The 16,086-nt window shown below is 39.2% G+C and overlaps 1 protein-coding gene across 3 annotated transcripts in view; it reads left to right on the top strand.

The window, feature by feature from the left end:
• ANKRD12 (ankyrin repeat domain 12) overlaps nucleotides 1–14,143 on the top strand; it is a 246,148-nt gene extending 232,005 nt beyond the window's left edge. For all 3 annotated transcript variants that reach the window (XM_030213381.1, XM_030213385.1, XM_030213377.1), the window contains 2 exons: nucleotides 4,929–5,024; nucleotides 12,480–14,143. In XM_030213381.1, the coding sequence (XP_030069241.1) occupies nucleotides 4,929–5,024; nucleotides 12,480–12,665 (282 nt within the window). In that variant the 3' untranslated portion in view covers nucleotides 12,666–14,143. The remainder of the gene's footprint in view (nucleotides 1–4,928; nucleotides 5,025–12,479) is intronic.
• Nucleotides 14,144–16,086: the final 1,943 nt, after the last annotated feature.

The raw sequence follows: 16,086 nt of genomic DNA on the forward strand, positions 1-16,086 counted from the left end.
ACCATCAGGTCCCGGTGATTTACTACTCTTCAGCTTGCTGAACTGACCCATTACATCCTCCAAGGTTACAGAGAATTTGTTTAGTTTCTCCGACTCCCCCGCTTCAAATATTCTTTCCGGCACCGGTGTCCCCCCCAAATCCTCCTCGGTGAAGACCGAAGCAAAGAATTCATTTAATTTCTCCGCTACGGCTTTGTCCTCCTTGATCGCCCCTTTAACACCATTTTCGTCCAGCGGCCCAACCGACTCTTTGGCCGGTTTCCTGCTTTTAATGTATCTAAAAAAAATTTTTACTATGTATTTTTGCTTCCAACGCTAATTTCTTCTCAAAGTCCTTTTTTGCCCTCCTTATCTCCGCTTTGCATTTGGCTTGGCATTCCTTATGATCTATCCTGTTACTTTCAGTTGGTTCTCTTCTCCACTTTCTGAAGGATTGTTTTTTGGCTCTAATGATTTCCTTTATCTTACTGTTTAGCCACGCCGGCTGACGTTTAGTCTTTTTTCCCTTTTTTCTAATACGTGGAATATATTTGTCCTGAACCTCCAGGATGGTGTTTTTAAACAGCATCCACGCCTGATGCAAGTTTTTTACTCTGCGAGCTGCTCCTTTCAGTCTTTTTTTCACCATTTTTCTCATTTTGTCGTAATCACCTTTTCTATAGTTAAACGCTAGCGTACTTGATTTCCTAGTTTCACTTCCTTCAATGCCAATATCAAAACCGATCATATTATGATCACTGTTATCAAGCGGCCCTCGTATCGTTACCCCCTGCACTAGATCATGAGTGCCACTAAGGACTAAGTCTAGTATTTTTCCTTCTCTTGTCGGCTCCTGAACTAGCTGTTCCTTGAAGCTGTCCTTGATTTCATCAAGAAATCTTATGTCCCTTGCGTGTACAGATGTTACATTAACCCAGTCTATATGCGGGTAATTGAAATCCCCCATTATTATTGTGTTGCCCAGTTTGTTTGCGTCCCTGATTTCCTTTAACATTTCCGCATCCGTCTGTTCGTCCTGGCCAGGCGGACGGTAGTACACTCCTATCACTATCCTTTTCCCCTTTGCACATGGAATTTCAATCCACAGTGATTCCAAGGAGTGTTTTGTTTCCTGCAGAATTTTCAATCTATTTGATTCAAGGCTCTCGTTAATATACAATGCTACCCCTCCACCAATCCGATTCACCCTATCACTACGATATAATTTGTACCCCGGTATGACAGTGTCCCACTGGTTATCCTCCTTCCACCAGGTCTCAGAGATGCCTATTATATCTAATTTTTCATTTAGTGCAATATATTCCAACTCCCCCATCTTATTTCTTAGGCTCCTGGCATTCGCATATAGACATTTCAAACTATGTTTGTTGTTCCTAAGTACATCATGCTTAGTACTTGACAGTATTAATTGGCAATCTTTTGTCTGATTTTTATTGTTATTTAAAGATACCCGATCTACTACAATCTCTTTTGCAACCTCACTATCAGGATACTCTATCTTCCCTGTTATGGTGATATCTTTGAAAGATACCTTATCCCGAACCATGCTCTTTTGAGCGACTGTCGGCCTTCCCCCCATTTCTAGTTTAAAAGCTGCTCTATCTCCTTCTTAAACGCCGATGCCAGCAGCCTGGTCCCACTCTGGTTAAGATGGAGCCCATCCTTTCGGAATAGGCTCCCCCTTCCCCAGAATGTTGCCCAGTTCCTAACAAATCTAAAGCCCTCCTCCCTGCACCATCGTCTCATCCACGCATTGAGACTCTGGAGCTCTGCCTGTCTCTTGGGCCCTGCGCGTGGCACAGGTAGCATTTCAGAAAATGCTACCCTGGAGGATCTGGATTTCAGCTTTCTACCTAAGAGCCTAAATTTTGCTTCCAGAACCTCTCTCCCACATTTTCCTATGTCATTAGTACCCACATGTACCAAGACAGCCGTCTCCTCCCCAGCACTATATAAAATCCTATCTAGGTGACGCGTGAGGTCCGCCACCTTCGCACCAGGCAGGCAAGTCACCAGGCGATCCTCACGTCCACCAGCCACCCAGCTATCTATATGCCTAATGATCGAATCACCAAGTACAACAGCTGTCCTAACCTTTCCCTCCCGGGCAACATTTGGAGATATATCCTCGGTGCGAAAGGATAATACATCCCCTGGTGGGCAGGTCCTGGCTACAGGAGTACTTCCTACTTCACCAGGGTGATGCTCTCCTTCTAGGTGTCTGTAATATATTTATCTCACTGACTACAACATCACTCTGTATTTGTTTCACCACCGGAGGTAGCTACTGCCTCACGGTACTATGTAAGCCACATTGAGCCTGCAAATAGGTGGGAAAATGTGGGGTACAAATGTTACAAATAAATAAATATTTGTCTTGACTGTATTAAGTTCTTTTCTGCCAGTGGAGTTCCTTTCTTCTGTATCTGTATTCATTTTATTGTAAACCACTGTGGTCTGTTCTTGTCAAGCTGTCTAGAAACTTTTAATAAACCATAAAAAATTATTAGTACTTAAGTATGGATGCAATTTTGATATTTTGGCCAGAGGTAGAGAATCAGAACCATTACATAGGGGGTGGTATTTGTAGTTTAATCTCCAAATTGCAGATCTTCCGAGATTACAGCTTTTATACAAAATCCTGTTTAAATTAACATTATTACATTGGCTGGTTTTAGTTCCATATTTCTATTTGTTAAACAAAGCAGGCATCTTGTAAGATGGCCATATAAAACACACAATGTTGTTAAAAAAAAAAAAGAAAAAAGTTAGCTGTTTTACACTTGTTATATTTGTCCTGCCAAAACCCATTTGTTTGGGCTGTCTTTAAAAGTGTGAATAAGGGACTTGAAGATGACTTTTGGCCTGAGAATCCCAATATGTGATTCATCCTTCTTGTCCATGCAAAAATACAGTTTTTTTTCCTTAATTGATGCTTTCAGTGGAGAGCAGAATAAATTGGCTTTACATACCCTCCCACCTCTTGTAGGCGTTTAATTTTTTTTTTATAAGCTCTGATTATATGCCTGTGGAAGTCTTGTGGTAGATGCAGCTGTGCAGGGGTTGCTCTTTGTCATTTAGATTTAATTACGTGCCCTTTTCCAAATCTGAGCTCAAGGTCAATTGCAATCCATATATTGTAAACATGAGCAAAAAAAGCCCTACTTGGCTTTTCTAACTCTAGCTAGTAGCATGCTGTCCTTGGCACTGTTGAATTACATTGTTCACACATGAAACATCAGTTACAGGTAATCAACTGTACTTTTTAAAGTTTATAACATTAATTTATAATTTTGTTCAGTTTTATTGAAAAACAAATGTTTTGCCCTCAGTTTATTTACAAAGTGGAAAGTATGAAACAGAGTTATCAATCTAGAAGACTGGACATAGGCCTTCAGAATTTCTGTATATCATGTTTTGTTTTGTTTTTTTAACAGTTGCTATGTTTACAGTATCAATAAGGGATTATTTTAAAGTGGAGGAGTGGCCTAGTGGTTAGGGTGGTGGACTTTGGTCCTGGGGAACTGAGGAACTGAGTTCGATTCCCACTTCAGGCACAGGCAGCTCCTTGTGACTCTGGGCAAGTCACTTAACCCTCCATTGCCCCAGGTACAAATAAGTACCTGTATACAATATGTAAGCTGCATTGAGCCTGCCATGAGTGGGAAAGTGCAGGGTACAAATGTAACAAAACAAAAAACACTGATCTGGATATCTGCAGGTCTTCTTTAGGATGGCAATGCAAAGTAAGAATTTAAAACTTTAGTGTCTCTGTGCAAAATTAACCCTTCCCTAGTAACACAGAGAAATGTAAACATTAAAACTTATGCAAAGCCTGGGAATATGATCTTAAATGCTCAATTTAAGAAAAGGAAATACCTTCTTCTTTTTTTAATGACTTGAGCAAATTTTTAAAAAACACTTATTTATGAAAAGATTTACATAGTAAATGACGGCAGATAAAGACCTGTACTCTTAAGCATATTCATTTTTCTACCAGTTATTTTTTGTTGTTGTTGTTGTTTGAGGGTATACATAGACAGCATTCCAGTGAAGCACATCATAGTGGATACAGATTTTCTCTGATCTGATGGTATTCCAGTAGTCTTATCTGCAGTAGATATTGACATCTGATCCAGCTGATTGATTGCTGATCTATAGGATGATAGTCCTAGTACACCATTCAGAAAATCCACTTGTGTTCAGCACACATGTATGCATCATTTTTAGGAGTTATGGCATCAGGGCATTTCAAATAAACTGTGTTACATTATAGCAGTATCTTACATGTATAAGTTTTCATACTTTTATCTATAAAGCACTGTTAATACTGGTTTGTGTAATTTGGTAATTTGTTTCTTCAGTACCTGAATGAAATAATAAATTGAAACAGACACAAACTTACTTTAGTTGAATATTTCTGAAATGCCTCTAATCTGTAGTGAATTTTTGTCTCTGCTCAACCATAATTTATATTTTCATGAAAACATTTTTTCTCATAGCTACAGAAAAAAATTGTATTAACTACCCTATAGAAAAGAAGAGAAGTAAATATGCAAGCCACTGTTTTACACCCAGATGATAAACCTTATGATTTTTATGGATTTTTATTTAAAAGATTCTGTTGATCCATGAACTGTGAAAATCGTAATGCTGCTGAAACTACTGGCATCTTCTTTTGGATTTCATATTTAGTACTCCTTCCAAATCTGAGCTGCGTTCAGGTGTATGAGTTATTTCTGAAGAGTCTGTGGTGCTACCACCTCTCAAATTCTTGTCAGGCTCTGACCCTTGCAAAATATCCAAGATCATAAGCCCTACCTGATATATGATTAAGACCCAGATATGTAGGTACAGGCCTGTATATTAGATTGTAAGAAACTGATATAATCAGTGGATGTTTATAATGATTGTCCTGTCTCTTGCAGGTGGATGATGGTAAAGCATCAGTTAGGGATCGATTCAATGCAAGACAGTTCATGTCTTGGCTACAAGATGTGGATGACAAATTTGACAAGTTAAAGGTATGTATCTAAATGGCTTTTGAAGACATCACAAAGTGTTATATCCCAACAGTTGAAAATTTGTACATTATAAATTGTCATAACATTGTACAATTTATGGAGCAAAGTAGTAGCCACTATGCAGAAAACTGCCAAGACAAGTAGATTGCCTTTCTGCTTATAAAATTACTTGATTGTAAAAACACAGACACTTTGAGTGTAATTTTATAACAAGGTACCTAAGTTGATAGGACAAGAAGGCACCTATTTTATAAAGGCACACAAGTGCCTGTGTCTTTCTGTATACTAGCATAGATCCTGCAGAAATAGTGCCTAGATAATGGGCACTGACATTTACACCTCCTTCGAAGCAAACCTAAATACTAGCATTTAATATATACACTGCCCAAACTTTGCTCTGAGCCTGCCTACTCTACAAGTATGCACTTGCTTGCACCACATGTAATTTTAGGCATGACCTGATCTTATGAGACCATTTACACATATATGGGCTCTTTTAACAAACTGCAGTAAAAAGTGACCTTAGCACATCCTTATTTGGGTCATTCCTGCGCGCTAAGGTAATTTTTGCTGCCAAGGTAAAATGGCCAATTTTTCTATTTTCCAAATTTATTTATTTATTTATTTATTTATGGGTTACTTATATCCCACATTTTCCCACTCATACAGGCGCAATGTGGCTTACAGAGAATTAAATAAGAGTACAAAGTTAAAAGCTTAGGCAAGCATAAAAGAAGCAAATAGGGGAGGAGAAACTAACAGCGTGAACTAGGCAGGGTAAGGGACAAGGGAAGCATCAATCAACATGGTAAGTTGGGGGGTAAGTCTTAGCAAAGAGGAATGTCTTTAACAACTTCTTTAAAAGGGCATGGTCCACTTGAGTTTTAAGGTGACGAGGTAGCGTGTTCCAGTGTTTGGGACGAGGCGAAGATTTTCTTGTACTTGACACCCTTACAATTCGGAAAATGGAGGTGGAGATAGGTCCGAGCAGCAGGGTTGGCATTTCTAGGCGGAAGGTCGATCAAGGGGAGCATGTAATCCGGGGCAGCCCCATAGATGATTTTATGTGTTAGGGAGCAGATCTTAAAAGCAATGCGCTCCTGTACAGGCAGCCAATGAAGTTTAAAGCGCAGGGGTTCGGCGTGTGCAAAACGCCTTTCTCTAAGGATGAGCCTCGCCGCACTGTTCTGAGCCGTTTGGAACGTTTTCAATAAGGAGGCCTGGCAACCCACATAAATTCCACTACAGTAATCCAGATGGGATAGGACAAGCCAGTGGACAAGGGTACGAAACAAGTCTCTGGGAAGGAGGTATCTGATGCGCCGAAGCCTCCACATGGCCTGGAACATTAGTTTGGAGACCAAGTGTACATGATCAACCAGCTGGAGATGCGAGTCCAGATGCACTCCTAAAAGCCGCAGGCTGTTGGCAAGCGGGAGGGCAGAGCCCAGAACTGGAAGCATTGTGTCAGATACATGAGCGTGCGTGGACGAGAGGATGAGACAATGAGTTTTTTCCCTGTTTAGCCTGAAGCGGAACACCCTGGCCCAGTGTTCTCACCTCTGCGGAAATCAGGAAGTTGCAATAGAGTAGGCGGGACACGCCTAAGGAGAGAGAGGCCCCGACGCTGGCAGAAGGCTGACTATGAATCGAATCGCTGGTGCTGTGCAGGAGGGAGACGGAGAAGGCTTCAGGGATGTAAAAAGTGACCACGCGGACAGGACGGGAGAGACGGGCAGAAGATAGGGTGAAGCCAATTTTGGTAATCTTTCCACTCCCCCCCCCCCCCCCCCCCCCCCTGTGCAGCCGTTGTTGACGTTCAAAGCAAGCAAACTTACAATCTGCTGCATACATGTTGTCATTCTTTATTGTTGGTCCATCTGTAAAAATGCTAAAGCTGTTTCAGATGATAGAATATACTGAAATTAAATGGAAGTAGAATTAAACTCTCCTTTCATTGGGGCAAATGGAATCACATCTTCATCTGTGTTGTAGAAGTTTATCTTTTAGATACACAAATGGATTATTCTATTTTTTTAACATGTTTCAGGGGCATGTGATTTTATAAATAAAATTAAATATTTTGTTTCATGCAGATCTCTTTTGTTTAAACATAAATGGGCAATAAGCCCCTAATGCAGTTCATTTGTTTTCTTATATTTTGTTCTTATGATGACTTATACTGTGCCAAAACTGAAAACTCTTACCTCTATCTGGTTGATAATAAAAGGAACACAATCCACCCCCAAAAAGTTGTTTTGTGGCAGTACATGAGGAATAGTGATATTGGATAAATAAGTATATGTTTGTGTCCCTAGTCATGCATCCTACGTTTATATAGTCCTTTCAAGAAATCCATTTAATTGTTTAACATTAGTGGAACATAGCCACAGAGGCATGGTATGGTTGCATTTTTAATATGTTAATACTAGGGCCCAGCTAAGGAACAAGTTATTTTGAGTTAGTCTTCACTGGACCAAACTCGCTTTCCTTGTGCCATCACTATCCAGCAGGATAGGCAGTGTCGTGGAGGATAAAGGATTTTTTTTTTTTTTACATTTATATCACACATTATCCCAAGCAAAGTCGGATTCAGTGTGGCTTACATATAACACATGCTAGAGTGTCCCTATAACCAGCCCCTCCAAATGACACATTGATTACGATTTATAACAAATTACTACTCTTCCTATGAAAAGTTATTCTGTTGTTATACTTCTGTGCACATCCGTATACTGCACAAATCGACATGTTTGAAAATATAAGTGAGATTAAATACAAATGCTACCAATAATAAAGAGTGACAACGTGGCTGCAGCAACTCATAGGTTTGCTTGCTTTCTTTTGGGAATGCAGCGATGACAGCTGCACGGGGAAGGGGAAACTGAGACTGGCCTAATTGGTTTTAACATCCTTTAAGTCCAGAGAGCATAGCCAAAAAATTTGACAGGGGCAAAGCTTGGAAGGGTGAGTGTTTCTGTGTCACAGATCTTAGTCTACCAGAGCCTACTGTGACCCATCTGTTCCTCTGATGTTTCATTCTCTGAGGCAGTCGTGGTGGTAAATTAGCTGGGAAATGAGTAATCCTGGACGCTTCTTTAATTGTAGTTAATTCCTTCTTGAGTTTGTTGATCTCTTCTTTCAAGGCTTATATTTGGAGACAGATAGGACAAGCTCTAAGATAGACGTCCATCTTTTTCGAAAATGACCTTCTTCCCTGTTCGGAATTTGGACATCTTTGTAAAACGTCCAAATTCTGATTTAGACATTTCTTTCGAAATTGCCCCTCCATGTCTCCTACTGATTAAAATAAAGGAAAAAGAAAATAATCAAAAGTGGCAGCTGTTCATTTGGTATAAAAAAAAATGAAACAAAAACGCATTCATTGATAGGCATAAAGTGAAGAGGCATTATATCAACAGGCAAAAATGTGTATATATAGATGAAACAAGGGCGCATTCATTATTAGACAGAAAATGAAGAGGCATTGTCAACAAGGGATAATGTATAATGTAAGATCAACCAGAGATCATTTCATGGAGCGAACCATGTATCGCTCAACTTTTGTTAAAGAGATTGATAAGCCCGGCTCAAACTCTGAAAACACCGGTTTACTGTGTTATATACTGAAAGAGCGTTGGAGTGAACTTCCATAGTATAATATCTCAGTAGTAAAAGAAAGAAGAAGAAAAAGGGTATCTATAATATATTGTAACGTTGAAACAACAAAGGAACCATAATATAAAATAATAGAAGTGAGTCAGAGCAGTCCTCAGTGATATAGCATCTCATTAGTAAAAACTTGAAAAATATCTATGACCTACTGCTATGTAGGTTACAGCTATAAGAATAAGAACATCTCAATAAAAAGATTAAAATATAAGCCTAAAGCGTCAGTACTACTATAAAACCAAATGTGATATGCATATTCATAAACTGTTACTGGGGCTGCTAATGCTGCATATAAGAAGCACAATATTTAAAAGGTGAACAATGCCCCAAAAATGTACAAGAGCGTAACAATAAAAACATTTTAGAAATACTAAATGGCTTACCTAAAGAAAAGCAAACGCTTATACTCAGCTTTCGTGATGAACACTGTTAGAAAAAAAACACCAAGTGAAAGTGTGCATGCGCAGTCGATTGCCTTTTAACCCATGCTGGAACGTCATAGAGTGACGTAGTAAGTGAGTGATATAATAACCTAATGTGTGCTCAAAACCATAGTAGAAAAAAGGGGAACTAATAGGATATAAAAGAGTACTGAGCGATATAGCATTTGTCAGAAGATATACAGGTGGATTCATTGTAATGGCACCATATGAAGAGAGAGCGCTAAAAAATATATATATAATATTATAAATCAAAAATATCATAATATGCTGTACATCAAACCAAACAGCAATAAGTATACATTATGATTGTAAATAAGAAAAACCGGCTGAGATAAGATTAGATTGGATACACAAACAGAGCGCTTAAAGGTGTAAAATAACATATTATAGTTCTATAAATAACCAGAATTGAGTGTCCTAGTAGTATGATGCCCTCTATCATGCATATACATAATTCAGTTAATATTGCATTAATAAAACAAGGTTCTTATAAAAATGAATGGTCTGATGAGATAGGGTCTTATATGTGTAAAAATCTACAGGGAAATACTGGAAATGATAACCAAGGTATTCTCAAGCGATAAGTTTCTGATGTCTAATAATCATATAAATACTGATAGATCCAGTTCCACATTTAGACCTGCGAGAGGGACAGTATTCAATTCAAAAATAACCCTTTATTCCTGCTGTAGTAAAATATTATCAATGTCTCCTCCCCGCCATGGTGCTTTCACTAATTTAAATACAAAAAATCAGATCTGTAAAACTGTGGGAGAAATTATAGCAATGTTTTACTAGGGGTGCTATCGTATTGCCTTTCCTGATGTTGCTTCTGTGCTCAATCATCCTTGTTTTAATCTTCCTGGTAGTTTTACCAACATACAAGGACATAGGATGAGACATATTATACACCTTCCATAGGTGCCAACTCTGTGGGTGCGTGAGCATCCCCAATATTGAGAAAATTTGTTGTTTGTGTCCAGGGAGGAGTTATTTCCATTGGGCTTAACCCCCCCCTCCCCCAATAATTTTGAAAAGTTGGCTCCTATGACACCTTCTGTATTACAATCAGATTTATGTCTCAAGGGATAAGCTTTCTGTGTACGTGGATGAATAAACACAGTAATTGACATAGATGATGAGCATACTGAACAAGACCTGCAGGGCTTATGTCCTGAAGTTGGTGGTACTGCTGGCAGTACAGGAGGAAGAGCAGAGGGGGCCACAATCTCTTTACTGCTTTTACTATGAGTATGGGCAACAGTCAGCCATTTATCTTGAAACAGCGATGCCCTCCAATATGTGGCAATGTTTTTGTAATATTTTCTTTATATCTACCAAGAGGTTTGAAAATCTCAGGCTACAGACAATATCAGGCTTCCTTCGCTCTTCATGCTTTGCAAGTAGCTCATCCCTATCAGCAGCTTTAGCCTTAAATATATCCCTGGTGATAAATTCATAGGGTAACCTCTATCTTGGAATCTTGTAGCCATAGGCACAGTGCATTTTTTTCTAGCAATAAATTTGCCGGTACTCAAATGCCAGGCCACCCTTCGGGATGGGGTGATCACTGAGGGACCCACCCCATAATAGCCAGGCCCCCTGCAACCAGTCACAGAATCTATAACAAGGCAGAATTGGTGTGTAGAGCCTGAGCTCATTCATTAAAACTTGAGGACCATGGGTCAATTTTAGCAGACAATAAACAAGGTGCCGGTACTCAGTACCCCCTCAAAAAAAGCCCTGCATAGGCACCACCTGTTGTTCAGATTCAGAGTAATTGCTGCACAGTCTTAGCCACAAAAACTGAGAATAAGGCAGATTTTCTTTAAGGTTCCTGTTATGATAACTTTGAAAATTAAGAAAATGATTCTTGTCAGTAGGTTTCCTATATACCGTTGTGGTGAAGCTATATATGTTCTTCTTAATAAAAATGTACAGGAAGGGGAGCTCATTTAAACTGTTTGTCACAGTCCAGCCCAGTTGTGCTTCTTTCTTTCTCTTGTTGTTGAACATAATACACAGCAGCATTAAACATTTATTTTTCTATTCATCCCAAGGTCAGAGGAATCACACTGTAACTTGTTTCCCTAACAGAAACTGCACATTCTTTAAATGATTGCATTGCAAATTATTATTACAGTGAAACCAAATCTGCTGTAATACAGTGGATTCATATATTTGTTATACTATATTTGTTATACAGCAAAGCGCAGTTGTTATTCCAAGAGCTAGGGTAATGTGAACTAGACAACTTTGTCCCAGCAACTGTATATCATAGGATGGGTCAGAGTGCACAAACCTGTACTGAATATGTGGCACCACCCCTCAGGCAGAGATGTAGTTGGCAGTAGTTTTACTTGTAACTGGTTGGGTTTTTTTGTTTTTTACATTACTTGTTACTTGTAACGAGTTATAAGTAAGCTGTACTTTTGAACTTAATAATGAAGTACAAATTTAGAAAGTATTTTCCATACCTCTGTTTCTCTACAGGCGATGTCAGTCAGACCCAGCTTTCAGCTGATTGGGTCCAAAATTCCATTCCCAGAAACAGCTGAACTGGGACTGGAAGTCCGGGCCCAATCAGATGCAAGCCAGTGTCTGATATCACTTGCAAATCCTAGTCTTCCCCCCCCTCCCCCGAGTACGGCCGAGGAGTGTACCATCAACCTTTCACCTACCTAGTCTTCCAAGGTGGCCCCCGCTCTTCCTCCTCCTAAAGAAGGGTTTCCAGAACACTGGAGACATACAACTTTTTCCGTTTGTGGTATTATCTCTGTATCATCTGTATCAGTGGCGTAGGCCAGCAGCCTAATGGCTGATTTAGGGTGTACCTAAGCCCAAAGAGGGTTGGTCCAAAACTCCATCTTTTCCCTGCCCTCTTTCACCCCTCTCGCACCCTCCAAAACCAGAACACCTGAGCTGGCAGAGATTCACAAGCCCCACCAGCCAAAGACCTCCTGGCAGAAGGAACGCTTATACCCTGTGCAATTGGTGGGAGTGTCCCCGAGCTGCTGGCACAGCTAGCCTCTGCGCATGCAAACTCAGCATGTGCAAGGGATGGGGCAGCAGTGGCTCAGGGTATGGGCAATATATTTTTTCCTTTGGGTTCTCTAATTGATATAAATGTTCTTAATGAGCAAATTGTCACATATCTAGCTGGAGAATCTATAAATCTATAAGTAAAATATAACATATATATATATATATATATAATGTGTGTGTATATAGATAATATTTTTTGTCATTCTCAAGCATCTAAGAATTTTATCCTGTCTAGTATAGTAAGTATTTCTTCTGTCATTATGAATGTTGATTAAATCTTCATTCTTATTTTCAGACATGCCTTCTGATGCGGCAGCAGCATGAAGCAGCAGCTTTAAACGCTGTTCAGAGACTAGAATGGCAACTTAAACTACAGGAACTTGAACCTGCCACATATAAATCTATTAGTATTTATGAAATTCAAGAGTTTTCTGTTCCCCTTGTTGATGTCAATGACGACTTTGAATTGACACCTATATGACAACTGCTATCTGCACTTTTTTTTTTCCTTTTTTTTTTTTTTTTAGTCTAATGAGAAGTGGTACATTTGTTACTAAAGCACTTAATTATGTGGAATGAATAGTCTGCCGCCTTCTTGATGCTGGTCATCCTTTCATTGGCAGGAGATGGGGAGGAGGAACAGGAGTTTGGCTTGTTCAGGGTGATAAATGAACTCTATATGTAGTTTATCATGTAGTGACACAGAAGGCTAGATCCATTAAAGTGCGCTTTTGCATTAGCATATGCTTGCACAGGTTAATGCTGTTAATGAACATTAAGTCCCATTGCATACAAAGGAGCCTGCGGTAAATAGTGCATATTAATGGGACTAGTGTGGTTTATTAAATCTAGCCCTACCCCATCCATGGTTTGGATGCCAGCTCTGAGGGTCCTTTCTTGCTGAATACCATTATTTATATTTATTACAGCTTTAGTGTAAAGTCAGTATATTTCGGGCATTCGGTTAAAGGTGCTGATCTGCAGCTAACAGTGTGGGAAGCTGCTAGCAAGAAGTAAGGCAGCCACAAAAGCAAGGGTTAGGTTTACTAAAGTGTGCTACTGTGTTAGTGCACGCTAGCACCTCTTAAGGTGCATTATTAGTAAATAGGTTCCAGTGCATGAAATGGGACTAACGCATGTTACATGACAGCGCCTTTTAATAAAGCTAGCCTTTAAAAGTGTTCACCAAGGGCTGTAACAGTTGTACTTTTATTGTGGAAGCCCCTCAGAAAATCTCCAAAAAGCTTAATGGATGAACACACATATATACAAAAATGCATAAGTTCAGCTCATAGTAATGTGTAAATGGATTGTACAGCTTTCTTTTTGGATCAGATGCAATATTGTGTTCATTTTTTAAATAATTTATTTTATACATACTGTGCAAATGTACATATCTTTGTAATTATTGTTTAAAGCTTGTACAGAAGAAATGGATATTTTAACTGTAAAATCATTTTTGTCTGTTTTAATGGACCAAAGTTGTAGTTTTTGAGTGGTGTGTGTTCTAGTTAGAAACGTTTTGTTTTTTTGGGGGGGTGTTCGTTTGTTTTAATTAAGGCATGTGTTTTAACTGGTCTGTGTCATTACCATGGCTATAAAGGTTTACAACAAAATCGTGCTGCATGGTTCACTCAGCTCCACCCTGTTACTTAGTAAATCTTACTCAAACCATTTTAACCAGTTATAAGAACCAAGTTTTATAGTAGTCTGTGCACATGCTATATACCTATGATTTATTATTGCTTGAGATATTTTTGTTAAACTAAAAAAGAAAAAAAATATTTGATCTTAAATGTTGAATTTGTCGTAAAGCCTATTTTTCTTTTTAACAAAATACCTTTGAATGAAAATTCTAAAATTTAAATTATCTATTTTAATATTTTCCTATAAAAGGATTTGTAAATATTTGTAAATATGTTTAATAAATTTTATTGGCCATGTTAACAGAGGACCTTTTTCAGCAGTAAAATTAATATATTTTTTTTAAGTAAATGTGCTTTCGTCCTACTAAATAAAGAGTTCTAAAGTTTGAAAATAAGATTGATTGCTTAATTTGGTAAAAAGTACTGTGCCTTTCTAGATGTTACATATCTTGGCCCTCATTTTATAAGCCTTGCGCACATTTGATACATGCATAAACTGGCACAAATGTTTATCTTGCATATTATTTATATTTCTTACAAATTACAGCTTTAGTGTAAGTTATGTTTTACAAAGCCGAGATATGTACATATCAAACCCAAGTGTGTGCAAATGGAAAGGGGGTGTGGTCTGGGTATGTTGAGTCAATAGACATTCCCCATTTCAGAAGCAGACTAAGGGCCCTGTTTACTAAGGTGCACTAGTGTTTTTAGTGCATGCACAAAATTAGCACACGCTGTGTAAGTGCCCATAGGAATATTGTGGGCGCCTACACAGTTAGCGTGCCCTAATGGTTAGCACACGCTAAAAGCACTAACGTGCCTCTAGCACGGCTTAGTAAACGGGGACCTTAATGTCTTATGTCCTAAAAAATAGACATTGGGAGTTACTCCTGCTACCAAGCATGTTTAGAATTTTGGAAACAGCTGCTGTTGAGCAACGCTCCACTAAAATGATTAAAGGAAATTTCCCCCATAATTCCCCAGTGAATTTTGTCTCCCCAAATGCCACACTGGCAAAAGAAACTAGTAACTGTGACAGCATCAGGATACGTATGTAACATAGTAGATGACGGCAGATAAAGATAAGGCAGTGTATGATCAATCCAGTCTGCCCAACAAGATAAACATGTATGGTGTGATGTGATACTTCATATGTATACCTGATCTTGATTTGTTCTTGCCACTTTCATGGCACAGACCACAGAAGTCTGGCCAGCACTGTCCTTGTTCTAAATTTCTGTTTTCAAAGCCCCTGAAAAGCTCCACTGCAGCACATCCAAATCTATTCAGCCATGATCAGGGCACAGACCATAGAAGTCTTGCCCAGCACTGGCTTTGCTTCCCAATTAGCGGTGTTGCTACCTAATCTCTGCTAAGCTTCTTTGGATCCATTCATTCCAAACAGGATTCTTTTGTGTTTCTCCCATGCATTTTGAATTCCATTACCGTTTGCATCTTCACCAACTCCTGTGGAAGGGCATTCCAGGTATTACCACCCTCTCTGTGAAAAATCACTTCCTGACATTATTCTTGAGTCAGCCCCCTTTCAACCTCAATGTCCTGTAGTTCTACCTCCTTCCCTTTTCTGGAAAATGTTTGTCTGCTGATTTATAACTTTCAAATATTTGAACATCTGTATCATATCACCCCTGTTTCTCCTTTCCTGAAGGGTATACATGTTTAAGTCAGCAAGTCTCTCATCACACGTCTTGCTACACAAACCCCATACCATTTCTGTCGCTTTTCTCTGAACTGTTTCAAGACTTAGCAAGATATGGCCTCCAAAACTGAACACAATACTCCAAGTGGGGCCTCACCAACGACTTGTACAGAGGCATCAACACCTTGTTTTTTCTACTGGTTATATTCCTCTCTTTGCAGCCTAGCATCCTTCTGGCCGCAGCCACCGCCTTATCCCATTGTTTCATTCCCTTGAGATCCTCAGAAACCATCACCCCCAGGTCCCTCTCCTGAGCCAAGCTTACCAATCTTTCCCCTCCTATCTGACACATCTCTTTTGGAGTTCTGCACTCCAAGTGCATCACTCTGCATTTCTTCATATTAAATTATTACTGACAGATCCTTGACCATTCTTCCAACGTTTGGCAATCTCTTCTCATGGTTTCTACTCCCTATCTTCATGTCATCCACAAAAAGGCAAGCTTTTCCTTCTAATCCTTCAGCAATGTCTTTCACAAATATATTAAACAAAATCGGCCCCAGCACCGGCCCCTTGGGACACTCCAGTACTCACTT

Source organism: Microcaecilia unicolor, chromosome 1, assembly GCF_901765095.1.
Source record: "Microcaecilia unicolor chromosome 1, aMicUni1.1, whole genome shotgun sequence".
NCBI lineage: Eukaryota > Metazoa > Chordata > Amphibia > Gymnophiona > Siphonopidae > Microcaecilia > Microcaecilia unicolor.